At 40.2% G+C, this 19,833-nt stretch overlaps 1 protein-coding gene across 1 annotated transcript in view; it reads right to left on the bottom strand.

Annotated features, from left to right (window-relative positions):
• Positions 1-19,833, bottom strand: part of SLCO4C1 (solute carrier organic anion transporter family member 4C1) — a 77,721-nt gene that overhangs the window by 25,091 nt on the left and 32,797 nt on the right. Inside the window, exons 3-7 of the mRNA XM_060235640.1 lie at positions 10,533-10,727; positions 9,111-9,207; positions 8,107-8,228; positions 6,875-6,978; positions 759-903 (exon numbers count right to left, since the gene is read on the bottom strand). Coding sequence (XP_060091623.1) covers positions 759-903; positions 6,875-6,978; positions 8,107-8,228; positions 9,111-9,207; positions 10,533-10,727 — 663 coding nt within the window. The remainder of the gene's footprint in view (positions 1-758; positions 904-6,874; positions 6,979-8,106; positions 8,229-9,110; positions 9,208-10,532; positions 10,728-19,833) is intronic.

Raw genomic sequence — 19,833 nt, 5'->3', positions numbered from 1 at the left:
CTGTATAGCTTCAATGTAAAAATTTTAAGGTTTTTAGGTTTTAAATGCTTGATTTTAAATGTAATAACTTTGTTCCGATTTTATTGTTTTACTGTTTGTTGTAAGCCGCCCTGAGCCACTTGTGGGAAGGGCGGGATATAAGTTACGGAATAAATAAATAAATAAATAAATAAATAAATAAATAAATAAATAAATAAAAGAATTGTTTTCTGTGTGGCTGATTTAGGGAAGGCTTTGAGAGACTCATTTTTCCCTCACACACAGTGAGACAATTTTTTAAACACCTCTCCCAGCTGGGAAGGTATTCCTTGTTGTAGTTTCAAGGATCAATCCTGAAGCTAGAGCTGAGCTTTCCTGTAGGCACTTGCTTTGGGGGCTATAACTCAGACATCCCAAATCCAATCTTTGCCAAACTTGAAAGACAGGTGAAGGAGAGCCTGCTGAAGACTCCCAGTAACCAGAAGCTGGTTCAGGAAACAGAGAGTTTCCTGGATTCGTGCAATCAAATGTACCATGAACCACCATCTTCCTGGTTTGTGCCCATCCCTAGCCATAAGCATGCTGATGAGCAGCTCCAGCTCAGTTCTCAGATTATCCTTATGTATCCTTTGCAAGCCTAAGCATGTTTATTCAGGAGCAAATTCTGCTAAATTTAATTCAACATTCCCAGGGATTGCAGCATTATCATTCTTGATCCTGTTATTTAATACATACATTCAACAAGAGTACTTTCATTTACAAATAAATAGATACATTACCTCCTAAAGTAGCTGCATAACTAGATGTAAAACCAAACTGGTTTTCGATGAATTTCGGTAAGAATGTTGCAAAGCCAGTGGCAACTAAAGCTTCTACTGCAGCAGCTACTACAAGACACATCAGCACAGGGTTCTTCAGCAGACTCTGGTAGAGGGTAAAAAAATGGGAAGAATTCTCCATCCAGTCTTTCACAGTAAATGTGCAGACAATGCATAAATGGCCAATGTATTAGCCTAGTTTTCACTGGGTCAATGTAAGAACATAAGAGAAGCCATGTTGGATCAGGCCAATGGTCCATCCACCAACATTCTGTGTCACACAGTGGCCAAAAAAAAATTATATATATATATATATATATATATATATATATATATATATATAAACACACACACTATGGCTAATAGCCACTGATGGACCTCTGCTCCATATTTTTATCTAACCCCCTCTTGAAGCTGTCTATGCTTGTAGCCGCCACCACCTCCTGTGGCAGTGAATTCCACATGTTAATCACCCTTTGGGTGAAGTACCTCCTTTTATCCATTTTAACCTGACTGCTCAGCAATTTCATTGAATGCCCACGAGTTCTTGTATTGTGAGAAAGGGAGAAAAGTACTTCTTTCTCTACTTTCTCCATCCCATGCATTATCTTGTAAACCTCTATCATGTCACCCCACAGTCGACGTTCTCCAAGCTAATAAGCCCCAAGTGTTTCAACCTTTCTTCATAGGGAAAGTGTTCCAAACCTTTAATCATTCTAGTTGCCCTTTTCTGGATTTTTCCAATGCTATAATATCCTTTTTGAGGTGCAGTGACCAGAATTGCACACAGTATTCCAAATGAGACCACACCATCGATTTATACAGGGGCATTATGATACTGGCTGATTTGTTTTCAATTCCCTTCCTAATAATTCCCAGCATGGCGTTGGCCTTTTTTATTGCAATTGCACACTGTCTTGACATTTTCAGTGAGTTATCTACCACGACCCTAAGATCTCTCTCTTGGTCATTCTCTGCCAGTTCACACCCCATCAACTTTTATTTGTAGCTGGGATTCTTGGCCCCAATGTGCATTACTTTGCAATTGGTCACATTGAACCTCATCTGCCACGTTGACACCCTTTGTCCACATGTTTGTTCACCCCCTCAAAGAAATGTACTAGCCTGATTTTCTGAATGACTCTTCACCAGAGCTTTTTTTTTTTTAGCAGGAATGCACAGGAACACAGTTTCAGCTGGCTTGGCATCAGGGGGTGTGGCCTAATATGCAAATGAGTTCCTGCTGGGCTTTCTCGACAAAAAAGCCCTGTGGAAAACAATGGTGATGTCAGGGTGTGTGGCCTAATATTCAAATACGTTTCTGCTGGGAAAAAGCCCTGCTTCTCACCATAGGCTTGGTTTGGTTTTGCTACCTAATTCTGTTATTTTACACTAGAAACTCCCTAAACTGGAGATGCCCAAAATAAATTTGAAGGGCCATGAGGCAACACATTGCTATCCTATCAAATAGCATCAAATGCTTTTGCCTTTTGCAGAAATCTCATATTGGCTAAGATATGTTTAATTATTATTAAATTGTGCAAAAAATATATATTTCTATTTAAACTCTTTGCATACAATACAAAGGGCGTGTTCAGAGATGATAATTAGTGTGTTTGTTTAAACTATAGCTTAGTCTACCAGTCATCTGTAAAAAATCCTGGTTTGTGTGTGTAAACTTTGGCTAGTTTGTTTTTCTTTCTCTCCCATCTCCAAGCAGAAAGGATACTACTTGGCCAGGTGTGCACAAGTAGCAGAGTACTCAACATACTGTGGTTTGTAAATTCAGATAAAACAACAAACCAAAGTTAGCACAAACCAGCTACACTCCTAATCTGAATTCATGATGTGGTGCTAATCAACAAATCCTGGTTTACTGGAATACCTATATTCAAATATTGCAGCTAGCCAGGGTTTGATAAAACCACAGTTTATAAATTGAATTTGTCACACTACCCAAATGCAACCAAAATGCAAAATGTTTGGCCATGCTGCCACAAAGCAAGGACAAAAGTAACTTGCAGATTACGGGCAAAGGCATTGCCAGTTTACTACTCCAGAGTAAAGTAGAAATTTTGCAGAAATCAATGCATACAGCTGTACCGGAATTATTTCATCCAAATCCATGCATTCATCCACAGCAACAGGACAGCAATGAGCTGTAATCAAGGCACTAGCCACAATCTGCTCAGGTGCTGTTTTTCTGTTACAGAGAGCAACAATAGATTAATAATTTAAGGGTTTAAACTGAGAGCCAATATATGCATTATAATGGCAGGGACTAACTTTTCCTTTCCTGTCTCCAGCACTGGGAGGCACCATTCTCCAGTGAGGGCTTCCCACAGCTGTCTGTAATAATTGCAGCAACTTTCTGCTTGGTTGCAATCACTTTACTTTACAAGTTTCCCTGCTTATATATTCCACAGTCCATACTGGGGGGTGGGGGAGGAAGTAGAAGGAATCATACAAATTGGGCCAGATTGTGGCTCATCCCATGGACCATCCTGCCAATCCAATCAATATATCCAGGCAGACACACCTACCAGTGGCACTACAGTGACATCTAGAACACAAGCATAGCACCCTCTGTTGCTACATCATAGTGGGTGTTTTCGCACTCACGTTTTACTGGCGCCACGACCCTCCTGACGCCGGCGAATCTGCATGGATTTCGCACCAGAAGCGCCGGCGCACCCAGAAGCGCCGGCTACTTCCGTCGCTAAGCCAGCGCAAACGTTTTCCTGCATCTTTGCGATTTGCGTTTGCGCTGGCTTAGCGATGGAAGTAGCCGGCGCTTCTGGGTGCGCCGGCGCTTCTGGTGCGAAATCCATGCAGATTCGCCGGCGTCAGGAGGGTCGTGGCGCCAGTAAAACGTGAGTGCGAAAACGGCCACTGTTTCTTAAAGCCTTATTTGGTCTTCTGTCACATCCCAGTGACAGTGTTTGCATCTCCCCCTCTTCCTGCTCTGATGCAGCAGGCAGCCTGAAAAAGAAGTCTAAGATAGCAGCTACTAAAAACCCAAGGTGATGTGGTATGGGCCTAACCAATGATGACATTTATCCTGCAGTCACACAGGTCAAATCTTGTGGGAAACTTCTAATTTAGCTCCAGCTTGAAACAGCTGCAGCAAAGCATGGGCTTGCAGCCTATCAAGTGGTGGAAGTCCACAACTCAGCCTCCTTTTGGAAAAGAAACTGTGCTTTTTGTAATAGGACGAGTGTTGACAACTGGTCTGGAGAGATATGTCCTCTCCCTTTAACAGAGACTTAATGTGCGGAAGTGGGTTTGAAGATTTTCATTGTGCAAAAGTATTCACCTGGTAAATAACAAGCTGTTAGACATCTATTAAAGGGAAGGGACATTTTTTCTCCAGGTAGTTGACAAGCCTAAGTAAAACTGGTTAGTTTCCCGAACAGTTACAAATACACAGATTGAGAAGGCATGACAGATACATTTTACTTTTAATTCTTTGCTGCTGCACTTCCAATAGACAGGAATTATAATATTCTCCCATCTCAATCCTGACTCAATTCAGAAATCACAGACTAGCCATGACTGGTCTCTGGGAATATTCTGCAGACTTCCTTTCTCCCTCCTTTTCTCACATATCCTGATACCTTTCCCTTTCCTTGTTTGCAGCAATGGTTGCCACTAATCACATTTTGTCCCCAACCAAATCCAAAACCTCAGTTGGACTAATGAGTGGCTATCAAACACCCTAATTAACAGTAGTTTCTAAATTTAAGTTTTTTTCAGTTTGTTAATTTAGAAAATCTATTTAGTAAAAATGAATACCACTACATAGAGTTGCATTTATAAAAATTGTATTTATAATTGTGTATTTATAACAACTATTTTTCTCATTTTAGCCTGTAATTTTAACTGTTAATTATTTTGACCAGTCACCGAAATGTATCAGTTTAGTCAGCCTTGCCAGAACCCAATTACAGATGAAGATGAGCAGCATTAGGACTTGGACTACCTGAGAATGTTCCTTCTAGGGAAAGAGGATATTCTTCAAGTTTTGAAGGCAGGGACTAACTTTTCCTTTCCTGTCTCCACCACTGGGAAGGCACGCTTCTCCAGTCAGAGCTTCCCACAGCTATCTGCTCTGTCAATATCATCCTAAGCAGAGTGACACCCCTCTAAGGCCACTGAAGTTGACAACCATAGAAGGAAATGGTTCTCTTTAGGACTGCCTTGTATAACTAACAACAGAATGCAGTAAGCAATTTAAAATGTCAGAAAACAGAACAGTGAGAGGGGAAATGGTCACCAAAGAAGAAAGTACAGTGCAGAATAAGTATAATCATAATGATTGTCCTTACAGTTAAAGTTAAGAAGATGTCAGCACCACCACCCCTTAGACAGGATGTGGCAAAGACAGCCACCGGTCCAACAACTAATAGGATTTGGATCATATCAAGAACACTGCAAGGGAAAAAAATACATTTTTAGCAAGTGACATTTATGAGTAGGATTGTGGATGATTTCTCTTTAATTTCTTCCTCAAAGAATTCTGGGAGGAATTCTGAACATATCTGTTCAGACCCATTGAGTCTAGGGACCAACTGCAGTTCCCTCTTCAGGAACCTCTTTTAGGATATTTTGTTGTTGTTATTGTTGTCAAGTTATAGTTGACTTATGGCAATTCCATAGGGTTTTCAAGGCATGAGCCATTCAGAGATGGTTGCCATTGCCTGCCTCTGTGTCACAACCCTGGTACTCCTTGGTAGCTTCCCATTCAAATAATAGTCAAGGCTGACCTTGCCTAGCTTCCAAGATCTGATGAGATCCAGCTACAGAGATCTAATGCCTTCACTGGTCTGATAATTGAGGGTGGGAGATCTTTCTGTGGGGAAATGCCCCTAGGTTGGGGAAGGGGTCCTGCACAGGTATCTAGCCATCAGAGATGCCCCTTTCTCTCTGTTTGGTAAATAGTCAGAATTATCTGATTCAATTGACATATCATTCTCATCCATCATTGAATCTGGGTGCTATCCTACAGAGAGAGAATTATCTGTTCTATTGAAAAATATTTCTGGCTGGTCTGGTTGGTCAAGATGAGCTACAGGAGAGATGGCTTGCCTGTGCATGCTGTAAAGGTAATTCTGAATGACATTTCCCAGTGATGCCTGAGTTGCTTGTATTAAGTACTTGGACTTGGATTAAAGAGAGAATTTGGCTGGAGAATCTTGTCCAAAGAGATCTTTTTCCAATAGGTTGGTCTGCTTCAGTACCCTGGCAATTTTCCTGGGCAATAAACTGTTGCACATATTCCTTTCTCATCTAGGGACCCATAGCGGGTTATTTTCCTTTCTTGGGCAGGGGCTGATGCCTTTCCCCATTAACCTCCACTGAGTTAAGCCATCTATTGAACCCACTGGGATGGTTCAGATGCGCTGCTGTTTTGGACTTTCCATGTCTCCCTTCTCCTTTCAGCTCAGAGTTGGGCGATATTTCAATCCTGGGGATTTGCTGCTGTACTGTGGTCAGCCACTTGTTCTTGCAGGACTTTCCTGCATTGTGGCTTCAATATGGATATCCTCTCTGGAGGAGCAAATGAATCCCTCTGATACCTGTCCCAGTTTATGGAGTTCTGACATCACGTTAGCTGAAGTAGAAAGAGATTTGGTGCCACTCTGAGGAAAAGAAGGGGGTTGTATTATTATTGGCCCAACATGCAATAGGAGAGAAAAGGATGAGATGAAATTCTGAGGTTAAAAGTAGCTAGAGATAAAGAAGCTAGAAAGGGGAAAATGCAAATCTGAGGTGGAGTGAAAATAACCACCAAACTTTCTAAAATCTGTCCACATCTTCCCAAGGCAGGAAATGAAGAGACTCCTCCAAATGGTGGAGGAAGGAATACATCTTAGTCCCTGCTCCACAACTCGATGAAAAAAAATTACCCATCCATTTTCCTCTGAATGAGAAGGTGGCATTTACATGTGTACTATTTACACATTTCAATCACAAATTTTTTATAGTATGAAATCCAAGAAATCAAAAATTACTATAAATCAAAAATAAATCAAAAATTACTATAAACAGTGCTTTGGATTCATTGATTACATTACCCAGAGAGTCCTAGGGAAGTTTCTTATATTCTTCCCAGTGTCCTTGTGTTCTTTTCCATCATGATGTGCTTCTGAAATCTTTTCAGCTTGTATTTTTTGTGAACCTAGCAAAAATTTACAAGTAGGAGAGCAACTATGTTTTGCTTGTAACAAAAAGACACACTCAACAGCTTGACTGAACACAGAAAAGAAGAAAACTTCAGAGCATTTAAGGTACACCATACACAAGCCTCAGAGAACGTGTGATTTATAAATATTGGAAGCAAGAAGTCCAATACAGAAGAAATCAAATGCTGCATTGTTCTGACTTCTTGCTTCCAACATTTATTTGCTATATATGTTTGCTAGCAACAAGGGGGATTTTACACATATTACAGCAGACTTCTTTTAATAGCCTCAGGGTCATAAAATGGGGACACTGAAGCCACATGTTGTCCACAGACTGTAAGTCCTGGATCCCTTTCAAACAAAAGCCTTAGAAGTTCCCATTGTACATCCTGGGCTCTAACAATTCTGGATTTATGGATTTGCTTCTTCCATTGGGCTTGCAAGGCAGAGATGTTATGCCAGGCATCTGACTGAGGACAGCAATGATTTGGCACTGTCACACACACACACCCCACCTCCCTCATTATTCTTTTATACCTCATCACCAAGGGAGTTGGTGGGCACAAACTGGATAGTATATTGATTTAATGTTGATGTTTTTAGTCTTTTAAATGTTGTTTTAACCCTATCATTTATTGTATATATTCTTGATGTAAGCCACCCTGATCCCTGTTTTAGGGAAGGCAAACAAGAAATCAAATTAATTAAATAAATAAATATTTATATCCTGTCATGTAATCCAAGGCAATTTCCATATGAACCCCAGGCATAGCCAGATTCCTCATTCTCATTCTCATTCAGGCATAGCCAGATTCCAAAACTCCTGCATTTGTGTGCCCATGAACTATATCCTTTGCCCAGATTTTTTTTTTTTTGCCGTCAAGTCACACCTGATTTATGGCAACCCCATAGGGTTTTCAAGACAAAAAGGCACTCAGAAGTAGTTTGCCATTGGCTGGCTCTGCATTATGACCCTGGTATTCCTTGGTGTTCTCCCTTCCAAATACTAGCCTGGGCTGATCCTGCTTAGCTTCTGAGATCTGATGAGACTGGGCTAGCCTAGCGCTATCCAAGTCAGGGCACCAAGAATGTTACCACCCTCTTAATTTAATCAGCCTGCTTACCTGGCAAACGCCTTGGGAAATATGAAAACGGTGCTACCAAAAGCCATGTACAAAAACCGCATACAACAAATGCTACCCACCAAGCTCCAACCCAACGTGGATCATCTGGACTGATGTCTGATCTACAAAGATATTAATTCAACAAACACAGAATTAATATATAAATGATGGGAAATGTTCTCAAGTGACACAGCCAGATACAGACTTCTGCTTAAAACATTATGGCCTTTTATTTTATGTATGATATTGTTAACCCTCCCTGCTCCATACACACATGTGCACACATTCTAACCCCCACTACCTACAAGTTATACATCTCTTATTTTATATTCACTCATTACTCACAAGACAGAAAAGAGGTAAACCGTACCATATTTTATAGTCTGAAGGCATTTAGAAATTGAGCTAGTTATGTTGTTTACCCACTACGTTACCCTGAGCTGGATGGCCCAGACTAGCCCAATCTCATGAGCTCTTGAAAGCTAAGTCTCTTGCCTTGAAAACCCAGGGAAGGAGTTCCCATCAGACAGCTATGACTTGAACATATGAACATATGAAGCTGCCTTATACTGAATCAGACCCTTGGTCCATCAAAGTCAGTATTGTCTTCTCAGACTGGCAGCGGCTCTCCAGGGTCTCAAGCTGAGGTTTTTCACACCTATTTGCCTGGACCCTTTTTTGGAGATGCCAGGGCACTTCATGGCACTTTCCATCACTACCACCCACTTCATCAGCAGAAAACAAATAAACAGAGATCTGTTTCAAAACCAGTCAAGTCTAAGGCTGTTCTGTGCTCCAAACCTAAATCTCCCCAATCCATAATAACATCAGACAAAACATTTGAAGTTATTGTATAGAAACACAATCATTTCTCACCTCTTCACCCTCTGAGTAATCATTAATCATTCAACATTTTCCCCATACTAACATAAAAGACTAAGCACTTTTTAGAAGAATGGGATTTTTAGCACTGTGAGTGTAAAAGAAAAAAGAAACTGCCTTGCCTTACTTGATGATTGAAATCAACATAGATCTTAAGCAACTGTCCTCCTAACACATAGCCAACAGCAGGACCAAGCAAGGACATGGAATAGCCAATTCCTGCAGAGGAAAAAGAGAACACCTTGATTTGAAATCTTAAATGCCCAAGTGCCTGAGAAGCCAAAATTCAATGTCACTCAGACTCCATCAAAAAAAGCAACAGTAAAAAGTTAACATTAAGATTTATACAAGATTTAAAAGCAACACAAATCTTCATCTCCTTGAAATAGGCAGAACAGAGAAACCTCTGTGAGCTCACCAAGTGCTCTGCATGGAGAAACTGTAGTTCCTGCCCAACAAAACCCACAGATATTTCCCACCCACTGAGCCCCATCCAGGCCCATAGCTATGAGGGCCCTGTGGGGGCGCAGTCCCCTGACTGCTAGGCAGGGGCCCCCTGACTTGGGGCCCCTAACCAGCCTCCAGTGCCTTGGCTGCATCCTTCTCCATTCTGCTGTCATCATACACCATTGCTTCTGCTTGCTTAGGGGACGTAATCATACACAGTTGCTTATGCTTGCTTAGGGGCCGGAAGAATTCTCTGACCCCTCAGCCCCACCCCAGGCACAGAAGCTAATGCACATTCACATCTGCTCCTCATCTGAAAAAGAAGAGGAATCCCAGAAAAATGGTCAGGGAGATTTTAGACACTAGAATTTTTCTTGCAGGTTCTACTCATCTCAGACAGTCACTTTCCTTGACCTCAACAGAGGCAAAGAAAAAAGACAATAAGGATTTCTGTGATTTGGTAGGCAGGATTATTAAAGTTGTTGCTGAGGCATGGTTTGCCATTACATGAAGTTCCCAGGGCTCACGCTGAGCCTTCTTTAGCCTTCCTCATCTGCATTGTGAGTCTTTCTCTTCTGATTTAGAGGCAAACCATGGTTTCATACAAACAGTCATAACTAGTGCTTGCCTTCCAAACCAGAATTGCAAGCTAAGGGGTGGGGTGGGGAGAGGAGAATGAGCAAAGAGGAAGCATGCGAGGCTAATGCTTGGAGATTACCCCTGAACCAATCCACTAACTTGCACCAGTACAAGCAGCAAGGCAGCCACCACCAGCTTAGCAGAATCAGACTACTATGTTGTGGTCCAGATGTATTAATAGGAACATTCAGAATCTGACATTTAATTGTTCTGCCAGGGTTACACAGCCAATAATAGCAATCCTGTTCAACACAGCACATAATAATGCTTCAGTTTTCAAAGATAACAGTTAAAAGATTCTTATTCCAACTTACCCAGGTGAAGACCCATTAAGCACCAGGATGTTACCATTTAGTAAACAAACAGAAACCACAAGAAATTTTGCACTCAAACTTGTACTCAGAGTGATGGTAACCAATAAATGGCAACTCCAAGAAATACAGCTTACTTAAACTTACCTATGAAGAAAGAAGCTTTGTGTTTGGGGACACTATCATCAATGAATGCTGTTCCCAGAGTGTAAAGAGGAGTTCCACCTGCTCCCAGTATCAGCTGTCCCAGGATGAAAACATAGAGGTAGTTGGACAGTGAAGACTTTGAACCAGGAGTACAGCTGGCATTATAAAACTGACCGTTGGTTATTGGGCAGGTGTCTAGAAACATAGATTCAACAAACAAAAGTGACCATTGAGTATGATACAAAATTAAAAAGAAGGCATTAAAGAAATATAGTATAAAATGCAGTGCAATCTGCGAGTAGCCACCATAGAAGCCACAGGACTTGTTTTTGGAAAATAGCATATAAATTACAGTTTCTTCCCATGAGTATTCACAAAAAGATGTAGTCTACAGAAACCATACCCAATGTTCTAACTGAGGAACTGTTGGGGAAAGAGGAGAATTCAGCCAAGTTAGACAGAGAGAGATGAGGAAGCAGGCTGGCTTGCTGCCACTCCAGTTCCCTAATCAAAGCCCTAAAACCACTTTAGTACTTGGCAAATGCTGCCATTAGGCTTTCCTGCAGCACCAGCACAATTCTCTCAGTCCCTGTGGAGAAGGCAGACACAGACAACAGCTGCCACCACTGGCTTGCTTGTTAGCTGAGTGAAAAAGTCAGAGGAACTTCCAATGAGGCTTCTCAAGCCCCAACCACTGCTGCTTTCCTCAGATCTTTGGTCTTAGACCTTTGCAGCAGGGTTCTTTTGTGAACCAGCTAGTTTACAGAATGAGTTCTTGATATTTCTCCCCACATAGCTGTTTTGTGATAGGAGATCTTGAACCACAAATCATCATAACCATTATTTGAACTCTAATAAAACTTAACATTGGAGATGTTACTAAACAGTTTCTAAGCTAAGGCTCTTGAGATGCACTATCCCAAAGAGGTTGCTCCTCAGCATGGATCACTTTCCAAAAGAGGGAACCTGATCCATGGTAAGGAGCATCCTCTTTGGGATAATACATCTCAAAAATATTATAAACATTCTCGGAGAGGACAGAACTGAAAGTGATCTGAAAATTACTGAGAACCAGTCAAAACAATGGAAGTTTCAAAGGAAAAGTGATACTACTTTTCAAAATTCCATGCCCAGTCCCCACACTCATCAGCAGTGTGGAGATAATACCGACTTGTAGTGCAGAGTTTTTGTATGGTTACTGAGATCAGGTTATGTGAAGTTCTCGGAATATTCAAAAGGTACTATAAAACTTCTGTGTAGTGTCACTGTTAATGTTACTAGTTGAAACAATTTTAAGATTCTGTTTTAAATAATCATCATCAATTAGGTGTCATAAGTTTAAAATTGGGCACTAAAGTATTAAATTTGCATAATGTAAACATCATTGTACACAGAATATTTTGTTTTCATGATGGGATATTTTAACTTTCATCCGAATCTGAATTAATTTCAAATAGACAAGGTCTGAAGGTTATATACATGTCAAGTAAAATAATAAAAAAATATGTATCACACAACACAATATTATCATTCCAAATAATCTTTACAATATTCAAGGTAAGCTTTCAAATCATATATGGCCCCTTATTTTCCAAGCTTGAAGTCCTATGCACACTTATGTGGGAGAAAGCCTTATGGAGCACTGTAACACATTCTTCTGAGTCATCATACAGATATATTAATAAAGTTATCATCATAAAGACCAGTAGAGGGAGTAGTTATTAAACACTATTATTTATCTGAGTAGATATAAGCCTCTTTATCAACCACAGTCACACACTCTTGATAACTTTCATTATATTGTTTCCAATTGCATAAGACAGTTGGGGGTGACATATTTCTCATGATGTTAGGCAAAGCACAGAAGGTGGGTGTATCTATTGCCAGGACTTGATGAGCAGGGATGCAGAGATTACAAGTTATTTACTAGGTCTCAAAGTACATGCAAGCCAAGGAGAACTGAACCCATTCCTACATACATCTGAACAGGGCTTTATTTTTTTGCTTAAAACAATTTTATTAATTTGCAATATATTGTTATAGAAATCTACAAGAAAATTTTAAAATAATACAAAATAACAACAATACATCACTTTTGCCCCCTTCTCCTCCCTCCCTTTTTCTTGACCCCCACCGGTGTTTACTTAAAATTTAAAAAAGAAACAAGGTAACTTAAATCAAGAATCTCCATTTTAGAACCTTATATCAATATGGAAGAAATAAAAGCATAAAATAAGAAAAGTTAACTTTGTAAGTTCATCTTCATTTTTCAAAGAAAAAATTTTCCCTTTGTAAACTTTAGTCCATTGTTCCACTCAATTCATCTATTATCAAAAATCAATAAATGTCCCTTTACTTTCCATTGTTTTTCAACATATTTTTGAAATTTCTCCCATTCCTTCCTAAACTTCTCCAGATCATAGTCTTTTAAGATTCTTGTAAGTTTGTCCATTTCACTCCATGACATAACTTTTAAAATCCAGTCCCATTTTTCTGGTATTTTATCTTGCTTCCATAGCTGCGCATACAATGTCTTTGCAGCTGAAAGCAGATACCACACCATCGTTCTATCTTGTTTTGGAAAACTTTCCATTTGTAATCCCAACAAAAAAGAGTCTGGAGACCTCTTGATGTCATAAAATAACCTTCATCTTCAGACACTCCTCTCAAACAAATCTGGTTTTCCATTAACTTGCAATCTTGCTGAGCTGCTTTCTCCTGCAATTTATTAATCATGGAATCTTGATCTTTCACCTTATTTTCAACCACATGTACTTTGTTAAACGTTGTTTGTGAGTCCTTTCTGAGATCTTCAATTTTTTTGTTTCTGATTTCACCACCTCTAGTTCTTTGACTACTTGCTTTTTATTTTCTGTTATTAGCTCCTTCATCACTTTGATCAGTCTTGCCTCCATGGCATCTAGTTGTTCTTGTATTTTTGGCATTTTTCCCTCCTCAAGTGAAGCAGTCCTTGTGCGTGTCTGTTTTGGCAGCCTCTGCTCCGACATTCCACTCCCCTCATTGCCAAAATAAGCTTTCAGGTTGATCTCTCCAGATTAAAAATAAACCACTGGATCTTAAAGATTGGAAGATTCTCTTTTCAATGCACTCAAAATCATCGTTCTCAGGGTTTCCTAGGCCAAGATATTAATTTTTAAAGTTTTTAAAATACACAAAATGCCGCCCGTGATTTTTCAAGCCCTTTTAAAATTTTCTTTTTCTCCAAAAGGCCACCAAAATTAATACCACTCTACACTTATACTCCCAAGTGGCTATCACCGATTGAAGCTTTGACTCATCCTAATTTGTATAACTGGGACAGCCCTCAGGACTATGCATACTTACTGAATGACAAAAATGAATTGATTGAAGAAGAGATTAGTAAGTTAAGTTGGTGGCTTCAATGCCAACTGAGATCAAGATTCCGGGCTGATAAAGAGAAAGGCTTTGGGAATACACAAATTGAGCTAGATTTGATTATAGAATCCAAGCAGAAGAAGATATCCAAGGTGTACGATTGGCTGCTACAAATTAAGATGAGTGATGAAGTGGTGAAGGAAGCATGGATTCGTTGGCTTAAAGATTTTGGTTATAATATAGATTTAGAGGAATGGGATAAACTATGGAAACAGAACTTAAAGTTGATAAAACCAGCAGATCTTAAAGAAAACTTATACAAAATGATATATAGGTGGTACCTTACACCTAATAGACTGGCAAAAATTTACCCCACGTACTCCAACAAGTGTTGGAAATGTCGAGAAGTTAAAGGCTCTTTATTCCATATATGGTGGCAATGTAAGTCAGCAAGAAAGTATTGGACGCAAATCAACATCTGGACTCAAAAAATCCTGAAAACACAAATAACTCATGTGCCGGAACTATATCTTCTAAACATCTGTAGACAGAATGTGCCTGTAACAAAACTGAAGCTGTTAATGTATATCATCACAATTGCTAGAATATTATATGCTAAGTATTGGAAAGGTGAGAAAACCCCGGACAGAGAAGAGTTTATAAATAAATTATTAGAAACCGCTGAAGCCGACCTGATGTCTACAAGACTAAGAAATGGTAATGTACAGAAGTGTCAGGAGGAATGGGAACCTGTGTACAAATGGGCTAAAAGTAAAGGATTTGATATGGAGTAATTATATTGAAACATGACACAATTATTGTCTAATGAAAAGATTAATGTTTAGTTATTTAAGTTGTCTTATGTAAAGTATAGCTGAAATAATTGTGAAATTATAACCAGAAAAATTTTCTTTTTATTTTACTGAAACCTCTCCTCCCCCCCAGTGTGCTTGGTTGGGTAAGGGGGATGGATGCATGTATTTTGTTTGTGGCCTAGTTTTTTACTAGGCTATGTGTTACTCGTTTTGTGTTGCTTTTTGATGTAACTCTTTTTTTCCAACTCTTTTTTTTTTCTTTGTCTATGTAATGTTCTTTTATTTCAATAAAAGTAAAACTTTCTCTAAAAAAAAACAAAATTAATACCACTCATATATTCCAATATGTTTCACTCTGTAGTGATGAAATCTGCCGGCTCCAATAATTTTTAAAGTCCCGTTTTTTCCTTAAGAGTTTTAAATTATGTTGACCTTCTCTTAATGGCCGTCGCAATTTTTCTATGATTTGCAAGTCCTAGAGAAGACCAGGAGGTCTTTAAATTCCCTTCTTCCAATGGCCTCTTCCTGTTTTTTCTTGCCATGAAGTCCTGTTCTCAATGGTTGAAAGATCTCATGATACAATTTTTGCGTCACTTCCTGTGCAGTCCTCCAGCTCAGCAACTCAGTGACGATGGGTTTTTTTACAGAAATCGCAAGCATTCCAAACATAAGTTGTTTTTCAGTCCTTAACTTTGCTTCTAAATCTCCAAAAATTCTCAAAATTGCCCCTTTCTCTTGTTTATAACTTTAGAATATTGTAGCTAAGTCCAAATTTCAATCTTTATCTCAAATAAAGTTGATTTTAGTCCCGGAATGAAAGATAAAGATCTCCTTACCTTGCAGCCAAATTTAACCTTCTTAACATCGTCCTCTTCAAAAATTAATATTTAGAAATTTAGATAGTCCAAAGAAAGCTTGAATCTTGATGAATTTAAGTCAATTTAATGACCACGGAGACCCTCTGTAGATGCTGGAATGCAATTCCTCGATGGGGACTCTTCAAAGCCTAAAAGGAACCCCGCTGGGACTCCTTGTCAGCCAAAGTAAATCCCCTCAGAATATTCCATGCATGTCTTGGCCTTTTCCCTCACTGAGAAAAGTAGGCAGCAGGCATTGGATTCGCCTTCTCTGTCCAGAACAAAGGCTCCGGTCCGCTCCCTTTTTGAGAAGCGGCTCAGTTCTCCATGATCCAACCCCGGAAGTCCTGTACAGGGCTTTTTAAAAAGAAAAAGCCCTGCAGGATCTTATTTGCGTATTAGGCCACACCCCATGATATCACCATTGCCGCACACAAGGCGTTTTTGTAGAGAAAGCCCAGCAGGAACTCAATTGCATATTAGGCCACATCCCCTGGTACCAAGCCAGCCAGAACTACATTCCTCTGAGTTCCTGCTCAAAAAAAGCCCTGCATCTGTATAGTACCTTGTTTGAATCTATGTCCTGGTGATACTAATATTATACTTTGGAAAAGGTTTATATTTGTGCCTCACACCAAATGCATAACTGTTTCTCTGTGTTTTGTATCTTATATTCTAATAGTGAAGTGGATACTTAAATCAGTAGATTAGGGTCACTTACGCAAAAGAAAGATTTTCCCGTAAATCTAGAAGACACCCCAGATTTGTAAAAAAAATAATAAATTTGAAAATGGGGGGGGGATAGAGGAGGGCATAAATCCCCCCGCCAGTAGAGATCAGATTGAGGAAAGAGGATGTAGCTAGAGGGCAAGTGTTGGGGCCAGTGCTGGGAATAAGGAGGGGAGGAGTACAGTGTGGATGGAAAAAGAGGGGATGTTGTGGGTCAACCAGGGCTCAGTGGGGATTCCTCAGGAGAAGAGCCAGCTCTGAGACAGCAGAAGCCAGCAAAACCAACTGCAGGCTGGTCAGGATTTACAGCCAACAGCTGGAGCAGAGACACCAATAGTCTCCAGCCTTGTGTCAAAAAGTGAAACTAAATTGATCAATCCCAGCCCTCTAGTATCATGCACACCCTTTGAGTGCCGCAGACAGAGGCTATGAGCAGAACTACAAGAGAGATGACAGAGTGCTCACCTCCTGGCCCAATACCAACTACTTGAGTAGTTGCAGAATTACTACTGAGCAGTTGTCTGCAAATTTGACCCTTAGGTGCATGCTTATAAAAACCAGCCAATGGAGGCTGTTGGTGTGGAAGCAACATTCTACTAGTGACTTGGTGATCACAGTCATGGAACCTGCCTTGCTCGTGTGACCCTTGGACTGGCTTCTCACTATGGCTTTTGGCTCTGCTTGACTCCTGCTTTTGAGTAACCCCAGGACTGCTTTATAATATCTCTCAGACAATCCCTTGGTAATGACTTTCTTTGCTCTGAACTCTTGGGCTGGACTCTTGACTGGGCCTCCCTTGCTTGGACTCTAATTGCTTTCAAAGAACCCACTCTTGGCTCTGCCTGACCTGTGACATGGGAGCAGGAGGCACAGAGAGGAAAGAGTAGTGAAAGGTGGCCTGGAGGTCCAGAAGCCAGAATACAAAGTGGGAACCAGCGATAGAATTTTCCTGAGAGTTCCCCATGAGTCCCCACTTGTCAATATACCTCATTCTCAACTTGACCAAATCTGTGGACACTTAAATCCAGAGGCTGGAACCATGAAGAGACAAGATAGATCTTTCTACAATCCTGAAAAATGTCCTGGGTTTGTAGAAAAATCTGAAATCTTAAAAGAAAAAAACCATTTGGGGAGGGGGGGTGTTAAAACCCCAAACGATAAAAGATGTACCTGAAGTTTTACATGCCAATCTACTTTATCCTCGTGTCTCCTTTTATTTCTGCTGGAGCTTTTCTGAAACTGTATTATCTACATCCATTGTACCATCATAGTTCATGCTTCTCAGTTAATCTGTAACCCCTGCTGAAGTTTTTCTAATCTTGGGAGAACTGGAGAGGTGGCTGTGTCAGCAACATCATGGGTCAGTCCACTTATCACTAGGTCCTGCCATATCTACTCCTGCACACACAGAGACCAAAAAATAGTGCAGGTCTTGCTCAAAGCTATCATGATTTCTTCTAGCTGAAGGAAAAACTTGAAATTAAGATGTTTCCACCCAGCACAATAAGTAACTTGGAATGCAGAGACTACAGGTAACATGATGTTAGGTGGGAGTCTGCATCAGAACGATATGTGATCTATGACGAAGGCAAAACTAAAGGTAGATTTCACAGCTAGTATTTCAGGAAATCTATGGCCCACCTAGTGACCGGTGCTTCTTGCTGTGCAACCATGCTGTGAGGGCCCCGTCCCCTTCTCCTGCTGAAACCCCTCACATTCTTTCCTTTCATCTGATTAAAGCTTTTTTGATCAAATATCTTGAGCAGTCATGCACCCTTCTCTGGTAAATATAATTTTTTGAGATTTTATGCCCAAACAAGAAAAAAAATAGCAATACCAAAGGTAATATTAGGAGATCTATCAGATAAAAGGAGTGAGATTATCCTATAGTGAGGTTAAAAGGAAATGTTCAAATAGTATGCTAAAAGTCAGTTTATAAGAGTCACATGCAAGAGGCATTCCAATAAAATATGCACCATAAATAGTCACACAAACGCTCTGAAAAGGGGGACCTCATTAATCTACCTCTTGGGGGTGGGCTGTGCTCTAAAATAATTTGGGGCAGACAAATGGAAGGCATAAGAAGATAGTGATCAGGACAGGGTGATTCGAAAAAATAAGAAAGAACAAACTCTACAGGTGCAAAAGCATGTACTCCAATAATCCATCTCCTGGATACATTTCCTAAAAAAGGAATTTACAGCTGCAGGACCAAGTACCCGAATAATGTCAGGACTCAGGCCAAATGAGAGGAAATTTTGGGTCAAAAATCTTAAATTAAGAGGATTTGAAAGAATTTGCTTGGACCTAAATATCCAGAGTAAAAACAAAACAAACTTCGTAATGGAAAGCCAATTGCCCAGCTGTAACCTCCATCGATAACTGGAACATAACAATTCTCCAGCTACACATTTAGGAACATTAGCCCATTTATGAAGAAAATGAATTAAAGGAAGATTGAAATATTAATTTTCCAATTGAATTTAAATGGCCACCTCAAGAAGCAAAATATGAATAGATTTTCGGGCTCCTGCTTGCTGCCAGCCAGCTGACCCCCAAACACAATGCAATGATGTCACATGGAAGGGATGTTATCACACTGGCTATGTCATGTGGTGACACTCTGGTTTTTGAACAAAACTCCATTGTTTGAGGATGATTTTACTATAGAGTTTAGCCCCAAAACCAGAGTGTTACTGATATGATAATGTCACTTCCATGTGATGTCAGCAGATCGCAGCATTCTGGCCCCACTCCTGGAAAGTTCTTCCCCCTCCCCCGCTGGAATGATCATCAGACCAGGCAACCCTAATATAATTTTTTAAAAGGAGCAGGTCTCATTTTCGGCAGGAGCTCACAGGAGCAGAGCACTGGTACATCTAAATTTTATTGTGTTCCTTCTTTCTTACTCCCTGCCCTCCAAAAAAACCCCACTTGTTTCTGGGCTCCATTGTTCAAACCCCCTATGAGAATTTTGCTGAACTCTACGATCAAACAAACTTTCTAATCTTTCCCCCCACAGAAAATAGGAAAATAACCAAAACATATAAAGCAGACAGATGGAAATCTTCCTCATGCCACTGAAGGGGGACCCCTGAATAATTAATGAATACTCCTATAATAATAATAAATGAAAATATGCTCTTGCCTTTAGAAGCAAAAAGGGTGTCTGATGCAATGTGATAGAAGCAGACAGCCTCCAATGGGTGTGAGTTGCAGATGTATATTGGATAACAAAGAAGGCCTAGTGGGGAAGCTACTTGCTGAAAGCTGATAAGGCAGAAGGGAAGGGGGAAATGGAAAAGTACTAGAAGAGGGGGCAGAGGAATGTTGAATCAGATAACTGGGGAGGGCCTGCTTGATGAGCTTGCTTTATGCTTAAAAAGGATGGTCTGAGAAGTGTACGAGGGGTTCAGTATTTTTGGGAGCCTTGCTGCTCAATTGGACCCTGTTATTGGTACCAATAGTAAAACCTCGTTTCAATCAGTAAGTGTGTGGCCTCGTTATTCCACTGCTACACCACTGTGGCCACACAGGAAAAGC

Source organism: Heteronotia binoei, chromosome 4 (assembly GCF_032191835.1).
Source record: "Heteronotia binoei isolate CCM8104 ecotype False Entrance Well chromosome 4, APGP_CSIRO_Hbin_v1, whole genome shotgun sequence".
In the NCBI taxonomy this organism is placed as follows: Eukaryota; Metazoa; Chordata; class Lepidosauria; order Squamata; family Gekkonidae; genus Heteronotia; species Heteronotia binoei.
This window is presented reverse-complemented; position numbering and strand designations above follow the sequence as displayed.